This window comes from Equus caballus, chromosome X, assembly GCF_041296265.1.
Source record: "Equus caballus isolate H_3958 breed thoroughbred chromosome X, TB-T2T, whole genome shotgun sequence".
NCBI lineage: Eukaryota > Metazoa > Chordata > Mammalia > Perissodactyla > Equidae > Equus > Equus caballus.
In genome coordinates, this window is record NC_091715.1 from 11,588,225 (window position 1) to 11,605,874 (window position 17,650).

Consider the following 17,650-nt stretch of genomic DNA (forward strand, 5'->3'; position numbering starts at 1 on the left):
TATGCTGAGATTTCCTTTCCTCTCTCCCCACACCCATCCATTAAAATACATTTATTTAAGGTCTCAAAAGGGAAATTCATCTAGAATTCATTTGGGTGATTGTAAATTTCACGGGTGGGACTTTTTTTTAGCATTCCGCATAGTATCTAATTAAACATGGACCATAAAAGAAAAATCAATGGAAACAAAAACCAGAGGAAAATGAAATTGTTATCAGAAAGAAACATGGGTCATTGCATCATTAAAGATATTAGATTCCAAAAATGATCAAATCATATTAGGTGTCTAGAAACTGCCTCATAGAGATAATGGCTGTCTGTTTTTTTAAATGCCCACTTAATGTTTAATGTAAAATTGAATATTACATCATTTTTCTTAGCTCTTTTATATTGTACTTATTTTTCTTACCCTGAAAATCTCGATTCCTAAAAATATTAACAAATTTACTCATTCATTTTATTTCACAATATACACAAAACTTTTAAAATTGCAATGACAACACTAATAATAAAACAGCGGAGTGAAGACTGAAATTTTTGTGCCATTCTTTTTGTCTTTAGAACATATCCCACTAAAAATGTACAGTTAGAGCACTAGGTTTAAAAGCCCTTAAAATAAATGTTTTCTCCATGTGGTTATGTTGTTGATACCTTTACACAAATTTTTAAGTTCTTCGTTTGTTCCCATTTGTTTTTAATTTTAAGATTTGGGTGTTTTTTTCTTTTTCTGTTTAACTGGATGTTTTAAATATGTAAACATTCACAGCTTTCAAATTTCAAAATAAAAAGACATACAGAGAGAAGACTCAGGTCCATCCTTATCCTCCCCACCCTCACCCCAAAGGGAACTTTTTTTTAAACATCCAGTTTTAAGTGGATTACAGAGCGCTCTGATTTATAAATAAAATAAATGAACAGACAGGCCTTTGGAAGGGCTCACTCCTTCTGAGCACGTGTTGTTTGCCTCTGCTTGCTCTCCGGAACAGCTGGAGCCCATTACCTCAGACTCCCTCTGTCAGGAAACCCACTGCCCCACTCCCAAGCTCTGCCATGAGAACAGCCGTCATCCGTTTTTGAGCCAGCCCCAGGAACTCACTGGAATACGGCAAAGGCAAAAAAAGAAGGAAAAACGCGTCTGCCTGTGCTACCTGTTTTCATGATTTAATAGCTTTTAAATGCTACTTTAAGAAGTCGTTCTTCTGAGCTTGCCAAGAAAAGAGAGCTTCCTGGTGGAGGCGGGGGAAGTGTTTGGTTCTCCCCCCATCATGAAGTGAACAGAAGCAAACTCAGACAGGCAGGTGAAGGGAGAAGCTGAGAATTTGGGCTCAACTGTAAAGTCAGCAAGATCCACTTAAGATGTGCCAGATACAATCGAAGAATTCAAATTTCCCCTGAAATAGAGAAAAGGGTATAACGCAAAAATGTCCTAAGTTTACTATCCAGCATTCTGATTGCCAAAAACCCACTGTCATTTGGCATTTGGACATGCTATAAAAGTACTTCCCAGAAAGCCACATAAACTATATATTTTTCAATCAAACTAACGTAGCAGGGATACTGACAAAATTGCATCTTGATGATAAAGTATTTCAAATGACATTCTGCCCCTAAGTTTCCTGGGTGAAAACAAAAGCTGGGAAATGTGGTGGGTAGCTGTTGCTCTCTAGTTCTGGTATAGGAAAAAGTGTGTGTGTGCACCAATGGCCTGCCACAGCCCAGAGACTCCATTAGCTCTCCAAATCGGAGGTGACAATCGCAGGCTTGGTTATAAATCACGCACCAACCCCTGCTGATTAGTGGGCAGGGTGCTTTTTGGCTGGGAGAGAATTGCCTAAGGGACATGGGGTCCTCCAATGCCTGCCAGAGCTCAACCAGGGCGAGGAACGGGACACACCCAGCAGGGACACGTTGAAAGCTGGTAAGTGTGTCCACTACTTGAGATCAAGCCACAGCCTGAAAACCCACAGGAAAGATGCTACAGGAGACAAGAAGACACCTGCCTGTGGACCCCCAAAGAGAAGCACAAACCTCAAAACCTCTGCTCATCATTGCTGTCACTGCTTGAATTTAGGAAACCTGCAGGGAACAATCTGGGTCTTGCAAAACAGCCTAGTATTTACATTTAAAGAAAAAAAATCTATCTGGTTTTCATTTCTCTACTTCCTAATCCCTTAAACAGTTTATTTTATTTAAAAATATAGTTCAGCTAATTTTGTTGTTCTCTCAACTTCTTAGTTGGCTCATATTAAGCAGAATTGCAGTCATTGCTAATTTCTATATTGTCTATCTTCTTCCCATTTTGTCCTAGTTTCTCTTATTCCAGCATTCATTTACATTTTAATGACTTCACTTATGCACCCAGAAAATATTTACTGATTGTCTTGTATATCAGGCACTGTTTCAGGTGCTGGGGGCACAGTGGCAAGCAAGATCTGAGCGAATTACATGGAATGCTTGGCAAACTCTTGGAAATTGAATTTTTACAATTTTGGTTATCATCTAATACCTGAATATAGTCTGCCCATCAGAAGGAAGCTTCCTTTTGCTATGTCTGTAGGCCACACGAACACTGGACAAAGCTTTTGCAAAGAAGTGAAAGTAGCAACCACTTACAGAGGGCTTACCTCTCACCAGGTATTGTTCTAAATTCTTTACACATATTAACCAATTTCATCCTCCCAATGATCCTCCGAGTCATTAGAATTATCTCCATTTTACAGATGAGAACACTGAGGCCCAGCAGAATTAAGTGACTTCTCTAAAGTTAGTCAGTGCTAGAGCTGGCCTTGAACCCAGGCAGTCAGGCTCCGGATTGCCTTTTTCTGACCCCAGTGAGGCTGAGGCCTCCTTAAGATTTGCTTCTGACTTAATGGAATTTAAAACAGCAGGAGGCAAGTACAGGCGTTTGTTGGAGAAGAATCATGTTCCAGAGAGAACTGGCAATAAATATTGCTGATTGGCTGCCTGATAAGGATGGAATGGGGTTTGGAGAATTTCATACTTTCATGAAATAAACATGTGATTTTGACCTTCCAGGAGTGACAGAAACTATTCAAAGTATCCCATTTTTATCTTTTCCCCCTTTCAGCCTTCATTTTAGACTGTGCTAGCCTGGCAGAATCTTGCTAAAAATTGGCTGTGGCTTCCCAGGGACTGAAATAGACACAACCTGGGAAATGGGGACACATCTACCTTTGGGAATAGCAAAAGGACAGTTGTGCTGCTTGCAAAAGCTTATAGCATCTTGCACAAAACCAGCTCACCGTTTTTGTGGACACTGGAACTGAAGTCCAGAGAGGTTAAATAAGGTCTCCCAAAAACCACAGAGCTGGACCTTAACATCTTCTGTAGGCGCCTAATCAAATAGTTCCTCATGATGAATAAACTTCCATGTCTTGGATCCCATGGTCATTACAAATATTATAAACAATGGTCCCTGGACCACAGCATGGGCATCACCTGGGAGCCAGTCAGAAATGTAGGCCCTCAGACTTACCCAGACCTGCTGAATGAGAGCCTGCATTTTAACAAGACCCCTGGGTAATCCATATAAATATTAAAGTTGGAGAAGCGCTGGAATGGTCACTAATTCCATTTTCCAGATATTTCAGTTGCACAGAAGGGAGCTGTTGACTCTATATTGGTTATAAGCACATCAGTCTCTTGAAAGGTATACTCTCAGCCTTGTAATTTAACTTAAAATTATCTTCCTGATGCAAAACAATCTTCAGTTTGTTTTTATGATACATCTAGACTAATTAAGATCCAGTCATTTCATGGTGAGCAGATATTAAGGCTTCAGATATACGAAACTGTTTCTTAAGAGACACAGAAAGAAATGGCCAATAGTCCCCCCATGTTTACAATGACTCACTGGTGTCTTCTCTTCAGAGCAGGTTAATTACTTTTCCCAAATCCCAGCAAGTCCCTTTGGCATAGACAGCAAACATAATCTCAGCCCACTTCCTGCCCAAGTTAACACAAAGGAATCAAATAATAATAAGAAGAAGAACAGCTAGTGCTTATGTGGTGCTTACAACGTATCTGGCGCCGTTTTGATTGCTCAATGTATAAAAAACTTCCTTAATCCTCACAGCAAGCCCATTTTATGGATGAAGACACTGAAGCAGAGAGGTTAAGTGGCTTGTCCAAGGCAACGCAACTAGTTCATGGTGGCGAGTCTAATCCAGGCTGCCTGTCTCCAGAGTCCATGCTGGTAACCACAGCACCACACTGCCTCTCAAAATTCAAAATAATGCTTCCCAGGGTTCCAAGAGCCCCTTATTAAAACGCTCTCATAGTAAAGTCTGATCATTTACTTGGGAGAACGCAATTCACTTCAAAGATTTTACTTGACAAGAAGAAAAAAGAGAGGCCAGCAGCTACTAAAACATGATTTTACAAAGTTAAAACATTACCTCTGGTCTCTAATTCTTAGTTGTGATTGCAAGACCATGCGGTCTGCTGCTTGGAAGTGCTTTAAAATGTCCTTCTGCCTGTAATTGGAACCAGTTCCGACATCAAATTTGCATTGTGTTCTATAAATGAGAAGCAGTTGTGAACTCCAAGGATTCGTGCGACCAGGTCTGTGCCCCCTATCCCACACTCAATGGCCATAAGCAATGACTTGGGGTAAAGGAGCATGAAAGCCCAGCTCCCTTGCCCAGGGTGGGTCGGGACAACTCAGAGGCAGACTGATCCTCCAGTCTCCATCTCTTGTGGGACTTTGCCTGAGATGGCACCCTTGCTTGGCTCCCTTCCCTTCCCTGTCCTGGTTTGTTTCTCTGTTCCCGTAGGGGCACTTCCTTTAAAATCACTTGCACACGAATTCTCATCTCAGGGTCTGCTTTTGGGAAACCTCACCTAAGAAACTGCACTACCCAGCTCACTACCTAGCTGGCCAGTACCTCGAACCATCTGGCGTGAGGAACTTGGCCTCCCCAGCAGCAGTTCTGGTGTGCAATTAACACAGTATTTGCCATATGCTTTTCCTACCACAAATCTGCTCATCATCTTTAGCCTAAATTGATCTTATTTGATTAAAAAGGTGGGACTCTAAATCTAAATATTATAAAGTCTCAGTTGAGAAGAATGTACAGGGCATGGTGTTTATATGGGTTAGATAAATGTTCATGTTAATGTTTTAAAAAAACTTTCTATGATGTAGTTGTGTGCTTTCCATACTTACTAAGTTGGGAATAAATAATTTGAATAAATTTTCAGGCAGTGGAGTTGGTTTTGTTTTCTGTTGGTTTCTTAAAGGTACCGATCTCACAGTACCAAGGAGCCACAAAATTGCACTATAAGCAAAAAGAAATAGGCAAAAACTGTATGCATATTAAGATGTACCTTGAAAATTGCTTTTGGACTAAGTTTTTTATATGAGCTTGCTTTCTCGTAATTTTCCAAACTCTATGGGTTTGCATGTGGTAAAAAATTTCTGGGTTCCCTTAGGTTCCACTTATTCCGATACTTAGGAAGCAAGTCCATCCCACGGGACATAAACTGTGATAAACCCAGTGAGAGCTGCTGACCCAGATGGGGCCAGCCTATGTCATCCTACACCTCTGTTTTCACAAACACATGACAGCACGGCTTACCTTTATTCCCAGGGCTTCTCCAGAAATGACAGCAACTGTCACACCATCCTTACTGGGTTTAGGGATTTCTTTACTTTTCAGTTCCTGGTACTGAGGCTCCACCATCTTCTCTGAGCTCCTCAAATTAACCCACAGTTGGAGGCCATGGGCTGGCTCCTCTGAGCAAGGCATCTCAGCGTGCAGAATGCCCCGGCCCGCAGTCATCCACTGCAAACACCAGATCAACAAGAAGGAAATGTAAGCCCCCTATAACAAGTCTGCGGGTGGGACGAGTATGACACAGTAACTAACTGAGGCACCTTACAAGTGCCGCTTTCAGAGTGCCTGGGCGTCATGAGGAATAACAAAACAACAGTGACAACTGCTGAAGCCCTTCCCAGTTTCCCAAACGCTTCCCATGCTTCCTCATTTGAAATCAAAGCGTCAGATCCAAAGTTCACACAAATGGAAGAATCCTCTTTGGCATCCCTGGGCCTTTGATTGAGCTCTGAGATGGGGAGTTGCAGGCAGATAGCACATTGGGGAGTGCTCGCAGGACATACTCCTTCAGAAGTGAAAAAAGCAGGACTGGGCAGGGGGAGAAGCCAAGCAGCAACGCAGTTCTAACAGAAGCCTCAGCCAAGCCAACAGGGAGCTCTAGAGTTGGATGAACCTTCTGAATTGTCCCACATTGAGGCAAGATTGCTGAGCTTTTCTATCTCCACATCAGCAAACCACTGACCATGCTCCACCCCTTCGTAGGGAGTACAACCTTGAGAGAGGCAGTTGCTGCAGCAGAAGGCAGTGCCCAGGGCGGGATGCAGCTGTGAGCCATCAGCAGCTGGACGATACAGGCATGGGCCTAGAGATACACACAGAGGTCCACAGTATCCACTACACCACGGAAGATTGACTTGAGTCTCTGCTTGCTCAAGTCCGGTAATGGAGCCCTCACTACTTAGAGAAACAGTTATTGCCTCCACTGTTGCGCAAATTCTTCAAGCATGCATTTACTTCTTCTTTAAGAGCATATCAGGGGCCAGCCTCAGACACTAACCTTGAGATCAGAGGATGAAGGGATGGAACTTAACAGATAGGTTTCCTGCCCATCTTAGCTTGGGTTCTCCCACAGAAGATCCTGAGACAAGGACTTAAGTGCAGGTAGTTTATTTGGAAAGTGATGCAGAAAGCACAAGCAGGGAAGAGTAGGGAAGAGTGAGCTAGGTGAGGGAGAAAGCCAAAAAGGAGTGTTAATGAGCGAGCTACACCCGTGGGCACCTGGGGCGCAATTCCCCTGGGAACCATGTAGAAGATGCATTTGAGAATGGTTGGCTGGAGAGGAGGGGAGGCTAGGGTGTTTATCCACCGACTCCCATCCCTCACTGACGAGAGTCCCCCTGGCGGTGTAAATCCTTGGCACATCCGGGCTGCAGACTGCCAAGTACTGGGCTCGAGAAAGCTCTCAGGCAGAGTAGCAGCACTGGAGATGGGGAGCCATGCACACACGTGGGGACTGTGACCATGTGAATTCAGAGCTGGGTCAAAGGGCTACAGGGCAAGCCAAAACAGCATCTTCCACACGGCCCTCGTAACTTAAACAATCCTTAAACAATTACACAAATAATTATTGATCTTAGGATTGTGCTTGGCGCTGTGGAGAATGATAGGCTCCTGTGAGAGCAAAGGAAATGGTCTGCTCATTCAAGGCATCAGCCTTCAGTCTGAGACCCAAACAAGGAGCAAGAATTGACCAGGGGAAGGGGAAGAGATTCCATACAAAGGGAACGGCATGTAAAAGACTGAGACAAGAATGAGCAGTTCAAGGATCTGAAAGAAGGCCAGTGCATATTTTAGAGATTTCTTTCTTTCTTTCACTAAATCTAAAGAGACTTCCCTCTGTCTTCCATTTGATAAGGCTGATGAAACCTTCTAGTACAGGAGTCTGCAAATTACAGCCCACAGGCCAAATCCCACCTGCCACTTGATTTTATACCTAAAGTTTTATTGGCACAGACACACCCATTCACTGACACACTGTCTGTCTGCTTTCCTGCTGTAAAGGCAGAGTTGAGTGTTACTACTGACCATATGACCTGCGAAGCCTAGAATATTTACTATCTGGCCATTATAGAAAACATTTGCTGACTCCTGCTCTAATGCAATAGAAAGTAAATCTAAACATCCTCCCATGCTGCACTACTTCTATCTGACGAGCGCTACTGGTGTTCCTCAGACTTGTCTTCTCACTTTTAAGCATTTTCCTGTTAACAGTTCATCTCTCCGTATGTTCAATCTGCCTTTCATACCTTGGTTTTTCTTTTTCAGATATCATCTAGTTTGGCAATACCTTTCTTTAAATGGCTCACCCATTGGATTTGGAGGGGGAGAACAAGGTTCTCTCTCCAACCTCATCATTTAATACCTCTGAAGCCGTGGACATCATTTTTTTAACTCTTTAAATCCCCATTCTTTCATTTTTAGAAGGAGGTAAAAAAAAATACTTACCTTAGAGAGATCATGCATACGGAAATGCTGAATAAACAGAAAGACATGATGCAATTGTTATTCTAATCAAATGTGAAATTCTAATGGTAGGAGAGGTGTTGACCAGCACCTAACAGGTACAACTGCAGAGGCAGCCTGAAGGCAAGGGAATTGCCAGTTCCCTGGTCAGGACACACCAGCCATCTCATCTACCACTCTGGGCAGCCTCCACTTTATGTCTTGCTGCAGTGAGAGGATACTGTTGACTTTTGGCCACAACTCTTTGTCCTTTTGCTTTTCTGTCTATAAATTTTATGTTTATTGAAACATTACGATTCAAATATTTGCAGTTTTCATTCCACAAAATATGCAAATGATCCCAGAAAGTATATGATATAGAGTTCAGACTTACAAAATGGGCAAAGATGATGCAAGCATTTCCCGGGGATTTTAATTGTAACACGTCTCAGACAAGACTAGGATGGTGGCAGGGTTTGGGTCACCGTCTTAAGTGACAATACCTACCCCTGTAAATGAGTTGGAAGATAAACAGTAAATTGTCTCAAATGGAGCAGAAAGGTCTAGAAAGATGAGGACTGAAACTGGTGCAATGAATTTGGCAATTAGGACATCAGGAGTGACCATTACTTGAACAGCTTCAGTAAAGGTTTTGGGGCTGGTGAGAGACCAACTCTGATTTCGGTGAGTGGAAGATGAAATGGAAGATAAGGAAGTTGAGACAGTCACTCTTGATTCCTCGTTTGAGAAATGTAAGAAAAAGACTAGGTGGGAGCTAAAAAGTGATTGAGGGCATCAAGGGAAGCGTGAGAGAAGAATATAAGAGACCTGTGCAGACTTCCAGGCTGAGTGGAAGGATCCCTAGAAAAGGAGAGGTCAAGGATCTAACAGAGGGAGGAAGGAAAGCACGAATGTGCTGGAAGTGGGTGAGATCAAGCATGCACACCCAAAGACTATTAAACCATCAGCAATTCCTTTTCCTTGCCCATACCTGCAGGTCTCCTGGGTTCATTTGACCAACGTGTCCACAGAAATCTTCATGGGCCATGCTTCCCCCTTCCAGGAGGTAAGACACCTTTGAAAAGAATAAGCAGAAGAAAAAGTAGATGTTGGGTAGCTGTGAAGAGTTGTTCAATTTTTCCATAGAAATGTGTTGAGGAAAGTGTCAGGAGCAGCTAAGCCAGAAGGGCAAGCTGAGGGAATGAATCTCAGTGAAAGGGCTGTGCTAGCCCATACAACGTCTTTGAGAGAATTTCAAACAGGAGCCCCTTCCTTTGGGCAGATGCAGCCCTGAGCCATGCCAGAGCTCACAGCCAGGTGAGAGGAGCCCCCACTTATCCCCTCAGCCTGGCAGGCAATGGCCCTGCCATGGGTCCTGGAGCTCAGGGTGAAAGAGAGGCAGCTCCTGTTGAAACAGCAGGGGCCCTGTTACCAAGGCCATGTTCACTCAGCTGTGTAGGATGACAGATCTCAGGTCTCCACATCTTTCCCTAAAAGCTGATTTAAGAAATCCAAAGGAAATGTATTTCTGACACCAGGCACACAAACTCACTAGGTGCTTGATAAATGTTGGTGAAACACATCAAATGAATTCATGCAAATTAAAGTCAACTTTTCCAGCAGCATGCCCATACTAAATCTAGAAGTGGAAAGAAATGCTGTGTTGTCCAATAGAGTAGCCACTAGCCACATGTGGCTGTTTAAGTTTAAATTACTTAAAACTAAACAAAATTGGGGGCCGGACCCATGGCCAAGTAGTTGGAGTTTCATACACACTTCTGGAGCCCAGGGTTTGCAGGTTCGAATCCCAGGCGCAGACATACTCTACTCATCAGCCATGCTGTAGCAGCGACCCACATACAAAGTAGAGGAAGATTGGTACAGATGTTAGCTCAGGGCTAATCTTCCTCAAACACACACAAATAATAATAAAATTGAACAAAATCAAAAATTTAGCTCCTAAGTTGTATTAGCCACATTTAAGTACTCAAGAGCCCCATGTGGCTAGTGGCTGCCATAGTGGACAGCGCAGATTACAGAACATTTCTGTCTTTACAGAAAGTTCTATTTGACAATGCTGATCTGGATAAACAAATTTGGAAATCAGTAGTCAGCTCTGGTAAGCATTTTGTGTGGGGAGCAAAACCTTACCAGGACCCTCTGCAATCACAGTACCTTTTGGTAGAATGAGATGTCACCAACTCTAAAGAGGAGAAAATTCAGCCCTTCTTATTACATTATTTTACTAAAAGGAAAAATCAAGCAACTCTTAAAATTCTCATTTTTAAAGCTATTGTGGTTATCCTAACAAACAAAGATTAAAAAGACCCCCAAATACTTAGAATTTTAAACTACCCCAGGGATGTGGTAACATTGTTATTTGAAATATACAATTTAATACTTAAAGCTTAAAATGTTGTGTATGGGCCAGCCCGGTGGTGCAGTGGTTAAGTTCGCACGTTCCGCTTCTCGGCGGCCCGGGGTTCGCCGGTTCGGACCCCGGGTGCGGACATGGCACCACTTTGCACGCCATGCTGTGGTAGGCATCCCACGTATAAAGTAGAGGAAGATGGGCATGGATGTTAGCTCAGGGCCAGGCTTCCTCAGCAAAAAAGAGGAGGACTGGCAGTAGTTAGTTCAGGGCTAAGCTTCCTCAAAAAAAAAAAATCTTGTGTATGCATCAAGGTATGGGCTCTCTCTATATAACTCTTTAGATTTGACCATCCATTTTGTTCATTTTGTACACATTTATGAAATCCATCTGTAATTCCAACAAGAAATATCAACTAGCCTAAGCAGATCTGAAAGGCGTGTGCAAAACCATGTTTATCTGTAACCACGCCTCAGGCCTACAAGTAACAATTTCGAACCTTTACGTTACCGGATGAAGTTTTCATATTCTAGCTCTCCCAATGTTTTCTTTACAGCTTAATGTGTTTATCCTTTCTAATCTTGGAAATTTTACTTCAAAATTCTATTTAATCACCATTAAATGAGTGAATGAGAAAATGCAGTCTGCAATTAAAATCCAAGCATCTCTTGTAATTATGTAAGCCAGATCTAATTTTCACTCAAAGATCCATTCAACTAAATAACAATTCAAATCAGTTCTTAAAAAAATGCTTCTTACTTACAAACCACAACTCTCTAAAATCACAAAAAGAAACAGAGTCAAAATATCATTATATTTAAACAAGAAAGAATAACAAAAAAATTTAACCAAGAGGTGAGAGAAGAGAAAATATTTATGAAGTTCTCAGCATACACATCAGATATTGCTGTTTTACACAAATAAAATTACTTCCTCCTCCATACCAGAACCCATTATGTATGTCTAGGCCAGATCGCTTTTGTAGTCTGTGCTTTTGCTTTATCCTAAGATATAAAATGTAGACCTAACTGATCTTTTTCATATGAAAATTCAAAAAGTTGTTTTATAAATCATAAGTGGCAGTGGGTTTTTGACCATTTTTCCTATACATTTGTATATTTAGAAACAGCCAAAATATGACCAATTCACAGATATAAAACCTACGACAAAAGAATTTTAAAATAAAAAATTAAGAAGGCAAGTTCACCAACAGCATTCATTTATGAATTCATTGAACAAATAGTCATTGAGGTCTTCCAATGGAGAAGACAGATACAGTGATTGTCTTCACGAGCTTACATTCTCATGTGGAAGACAGAGTAATCAGGAATAAAATAAGGAATCAGTGTCCCGTTGGGTGAGTATAAGGTACTGTGAGGAGAACAGGAAGGTATTTAATTCACACTTGTACATAAGGCAAAGCTTCTCAGTGTAGGTGAGAGCTAAAGGAGGGATGGGAATAAGCTAGACAAAAAAAGATGGTGGTGAAGGTGGCCCAGAAGTGTATTCCGGGCATAAGAGAAGACTGAGAAGTGAGAGAGAAGCATGGCTCATTCAAGCAATGGCAATGGCAAGAGATAAGCCTAGAGAGATGAGAAGGGGCCAAGAAATAAAACCAATCACAGTGCTATACTAGATTTAGCCATGACCGTGTCCTCCCACAGCCATGTCCTGACCTATATCACGTGACTCCTGCTCCATCAGCTGCAGCTGATTAAACCAGGGCACGATGTTCCACACGGAGTTAGGAAAACCCTCCACTGCCCTTTTTGATATATCCTTCCCCACGGAGGGTACTCCATTGACATGAGCTCTCCTCACCTCTTGCTATACCTCGCCCAGCCTTCCATAGTGGGGAGAGGACAACTTAATCTGATTGGTGGACTTGAAAGAAGAAACTGCACTTGCACAGCTGAACCCCTTCCTCTCTGGGAATCAGCCTGTCCACAGGAAGCAACTGTTCCCTTCTGCTCTTTGCCTCTGTGAGAGGGCCCAGCCCCCATGGCGGTGGCCTGCAGGGGTCCAGCACCACCAGTGAGATCCAAATAAGATGTGCTTAAGTTTCAGGTACAATATTCGGAAGCCCAGCCGCCTGCAGATGTAAGCCATATTCTCTAATATCAGCTTTATCAGAAATAAAGGTATATTTCTGTCTCCCACCTTTCTTACTTTTATCTTCTCCATTGGTTCAGAATTCAGGCTGGGAAAACAGGCCATGATTTATCATGCCTCCTCATACCCCAAACTAAGGGCAATGAAAGACCTGCTACTGTCATGCTGTTGAAATCTTACATAGTAGTCTTATAATAAACCCATCTCTTCTTGAGCTAACTTTATTTGGTGCCAGTTCTTGAATCCAAATATTTATAGAACACTTACTACAGTGCAAATCAGGGCTGGCTGACTTGAAGACTCTCCATGTTTCTTCCTGCAGAACAATGTCATTGAGGTATACTGTGTACAGCATGGCCTGGGCAACAACCTTTACCCCAGCAGGTGACAGCCAGACAGCTACAGAAATTGGAGGTTCTAGGTTGTGATGGCTAATTTTATGTCAACTTGACTGGGCTAAGGGATACTCAGATAGCTGGCAAAATGGTATTCCTGGGCGGGTCTGTGAAAGTGTTTCTGGAAGGATTAGCATTTGAAGCTGCAGACTGAGTAAAGAAGACGGCCCTCACCAATGAGGGTGGGCATCATCCAATCCGTTGAGGGCCTGAACAGAACAAAAAGACAAAGGAAAGGCAAATTCACTCTCTCTGCTTGAGCTGGGACATCCATCTTCTCCTGCCCTCAGACATCAGAGCTCCCGGTTCTCGGGCCTTTGGACTCCACGACTTTCACCAGCAGCCCCCCTGGTCCTCAGTCCTGGGGCCTCACACTGAATTACAGTCCTGTGTCGTATAATGACGTTTTGGTCAACAATACATACATGATGGTGGTCCCATAAGATTAGTACCATAAAGCCTAGGTGTGTAGTAGGCTATAGCATCTAGGTTTGTGTAAGTACACTCTATGATGTTCACACAATGACAAAATCGCCTAATGCCACATTTCTCAGAATGTGTCCCCATCGTTATGCGACACATGACTGTATACTACTGGCTTTCCTGGGTCTCCAGCTTGCAGATGGCAGCTCCTGAGACTTCTCAGTCTCCATAATCTTGTGAGCCAATTCCTACAATAAATCTCCTCTTATATCTATCTATATATATCCTATTAGTTCTGTTTCTCTGGAGAACACTAACTAATACATAGGTTTTAAGTCTAAAATCCCCACCTGGGAACTTGTTATAGTAATGGCAACAGTGCAACATTGGCATGGGACTAGAAAAGCTCCAATTGTATGGGAAATTAATACATGATGACAGCGATTTCAAAGCAGTGGGGCAAGAATGCATTTTCCAATAAATGGTGTTAGAACAATCTGCTGACCATATAAGAAGAGACAGTAAGTCCTCACTAGGTACAGAAACGTGTTCCAGACGGATTAAGGATTTAAATGCAAAAAATACACTTCCACGATTTAAGTCTAAGGAGACAACAAAAATACAAAATGTCTGCACAAATCTACTTTTGAAATGCTTATTACAATAGCAAAAAGACAGGAATAATCTGGATGATGCATTAATAGGGTAACTTAGCTAAATTATGGTAATAGCTAGACAAGGGAATACTATACAACTGTTAAAAAGTAATATACATCTTTATTTACTGACGCAGAAAAATGAAATATTATTTAATCAAAAAAAGGCTACAGAACAGAAATTTTATTTAAACAGATCAAATGCAATGATTCATTTACATGAATTCATTTAAATAAAATTGTATGCAGTCATGTTCGGGTATGCATGGAGGTGCCTGGACAGACATACACCAAAACATGAACAGTGGTCATCTCCAGATGGTGGAAGTGCAGGTGCGTTTTGATATCTTCTTTCCACTTTTCTGTTGGTTTGCATTTTCTGGAATGAGTAGTTTACTTTTTTACAATGGAAACCATTTTTTATTTTGGAAAAATATAAAGATGCTGCCACTAATCAGTGAATGAAAATAAGTGATGTGCTTTATTCTGCATAGAAGCTGGTGAATATTTGTCCCCTGTTCAGGTGAACTGGGCTGGATAGGAAGGCAGTGAGGCATAAGGAAGACACCAAGAATCAGAAGAAAATCCGTGTTATGTGTGAGGACAACATAGTTAGCCCCAACTTTAATATATTAGTAGGTGGGAAAGACCTGGAATTACTATGGAGGGCACTCATGCCAGAATAGGAATTAAGTACTTGGGACCCTATACAAAGCTTACAAATTTAAGGGGACAAATAAAAAGCTTCCAAATTTCAAACTAACAGCCAAACTATAAGGATCAGCGTCTAGAATTGCTTTCCTTTTCCTGTGACGCATGCATTTTTAATTAAAATAACTGCATAATAACGGCAGTCTTCATTCTGTTTGGGCTGAAGCTCGTCTTTGGGTTCTCACAGGAGCCTCTTTCAGATCATATTCTTTTCCATCCCCAAATGTTTTTCAACTATCCAAGCCGAAGGGCTTTCAAGCTGTTAATCATCTAAAAAACTATGTCAGGCAACTTTAAAAAGTAAATTGCGGTGAGCGTGACTCATTTAAAAATGAAAATTTACGTGGACACTAAGAAAGGGTTTTTTATTTTTATTTTTTTGCAAATTTTACTTCAGAGAGCAATTCCAACACTTTTTCGAAAGGATTAAGAAGACAGTTATCTCCCCTTTTCCTCCACTTTTGCAGTGTGGATGTCCTTTTTTCTCTGGTAATATAAAAGTAAACATCATTTCTCCCATTCTAAATAACTAAAAAATCTGAATTAGAGAAGTCTGGTCAATGAAGCTTTACTGAGTCCATAACGCCTGCCTTTTATTACTTAAAGCAAAAACCATACTTTTAGCCTTTGGGGAAAAAATCAGGAACCAAGGAAACTATTGACCTTTTATTTATCTGTTATTTTATTTATTTTTGCTAAGTGCTGAAAGTGCTACACTGAGATCTTAAGTATAAATTAATGCTTGCCGACGGATTTTTTTTAGACTCAAGCTGTACTTCTGAGAGTTGACACAATCCAGATGATTTTGGGGACATTACATAATCGCAAACACCTGGAGAACTGCTGTGGGCGGTTCAGGGAATTGTGGGTGTTACGTTTAAGCTCAAGAGTTGTGTGTACCTAATTGAGAAATCTGTAATCTGAAACAGGTGTTTTCTTAAAGACTTGACATGCTTCCTGGTCCTGCTTTGTCCTTTCCTCCTTCTAGTCCTAAACTTTCCTTGGGTCTTTACTAAATACTTTTGCTTCCTTGTCAGTTTTGATTTCCTCGTGTATTTGTGTTTGGGAGGAGACGGACACAGCCCACAATAATAATAAAAGAAAAGTGTCACCTGCATTGTGAAATTTACGAAAGACGTACCACAAGGAGCTATAAATTAATTCTGAAGAATTATAGCATAAGACAGAATATAGTTTGTTGTTTCCTTCTGGCTGGTATTTAGAAGGAAGAGTGTGATGACCTCATTCATTCTTATAGATGCAAGACTTCCTCATTAAAGCAAAATGTTTATATTATAGGAAAAAAACCCCTATGTTTTCTTCTAATTTCCATTTGCCCTAAATGGATGGCTCTTTTTCTATTGGTAGCTGAGTAGGAAAAAGAGAAAAACAAAACAAAAACAGGAGTTGAGGTCATGGCTGATGAGAGAGGCCGGCAAGGGACATATTGCATAATAGAAGCTGCTAACTGGTCTTCAAGGATAGAAACATAACATTTGAATCCATACAGTTAAGGACCCAAGTTACCTGACAAAAATGTTTTAGTGACTTGAGCAATCACTGAGAAACCTGGAAAATCACCCCCACTAAACTGGCTCATCCAATCTCGACCCCACATACACACCTTCACAAGTGCCAAAAGGTGGTTTTAACAAAACGGGAAAGATAACCAATACGGTTTAGGTAATCAGCCAACAGGCAAATCCAAATATTTTAAAGCTCTACTGGGCCCTTCCTCGACATTTCCTGCCACAATCCTGCAGAGGCACCAATGTTTCAGGGACTCCCGCCACACCGCCCCCTGCTGGTGTGGCCCTGTCTCGGAGAACCACTCTGGCTTTGGGGCCCTGGTTAGAGTCTCAGGTTTGCCACTGAGCAGGTGTGAGATGTGGGATGATGTCCTTTAACTTCTTGGAGGCTCAGTTTCTTCACGTACAGCATGGACCTAGGAGGTGAGCTCACAGAGCACGGTGACGACTAAATGAGGTAATATGTGCAAAGCCCCTGGCACATAAGAAGTGTTTGGTAAGTTCTAGAATCAGCATGTCTGCCACACTTCCGCGGGCAGAGATCCCGCCCTAGATCCTCCCTCAGGTGCTCCCTCGTGCTTCCTGGAATGTAGTCCCCCGATATTCTCATGGTTCACTTCCTCACTTCATTCAGGCCTCTGTTCAAACGTCACTGCCTAAGAGAGGCCATCCCCAACTGGCCCATCTAACTGATCAATCTGTTCTTTATCCTCCCACCCTGATTTGTTTCTTCTTCCTAGCTTTTCTACTATGGGATATATTTTATGTAATTATTTGGTTATTCCTTTATTATCTGTCTTCCCTAAGAGAATGTAACCTCCATGAAAGCAGGGACTTTTTTTTTTTTGCTCATCTAGAATAGTGTCTAGGTGGCACTAAAGATCTGTTGAATGAATGAATGAATAGCAGCATCTTGCATTTGCATAGCATTTTGGCGTATAAAAAGCATCTGATCCTGGGAATATATTATTATCTACATGCTATCGATGACAACAGTGTGGCTTAGTGTGTTACACTGTTAATAATAGCAGAGCAAGGTCCTAAATTAGCATTTTCTGCCTCTGAGAATAAAACTATTTTCACCCTCCCATGTTGCTGCACAAAAGCTGACAGTGTCTTGGCAAGAATGTACGTGTCGTGAGCAAAGTGCTTGCCTTTGAGGAGAGATCTGACGGGAGTTGCAAGAGCAGCCAGGACTGCCAGCTGAGAGGGCTTTAGGCAAACTGGCTATCTCTGGCAAAGACAGGGTCCTTGTACTATTGCACAGAAAGCTCGGAATAGGCCTTATGGTTCCTGGGTGAACTGGAGAAAAGGCTGATGGAAGGACAGGCAGCCACAGAATCCTGAGATGGGGTGATCACGGGATCTTCCTT

The 17,650-nt window shown here is 41.9% G+C and overlaps 1 protein-coding gene across 4 annotated transcripts in view; it reads right to left on the bottom strand.

Moving 5' to 3' along the window:
• Positions 1-17,650, bottom strand: part of PIR (pirin) — a 92,578-nt gene that overhangs the window by 54,310 nt on the left and 20,618 nt on the right. For 2 of the 4 annotated variants that reach the window (XM_070256948.1, XM_070256949.1), the window contains exons 4-6: positions 9,072-9,155; positions 8,084-8,110; positions 5,600-5,806 (exon numbers count right to left, since the gene is read on the bottom strand). In XM_070256948.1, coding sequence (XP_070113049.1) covers positions 5,600-5,806; positions 8,084-8,110; positions 9,072-9,155 — 318 coding nt within the window. The remainder of the gene's footprint in view (positions 1-5,599; positions 5,807-8,083; positions 8,111-9,071; positions 9,156-17,650) is intronic. The other 2 variants (XM_001490018.7, XM_005614004.4) reach the window with 1 other exon arrangement.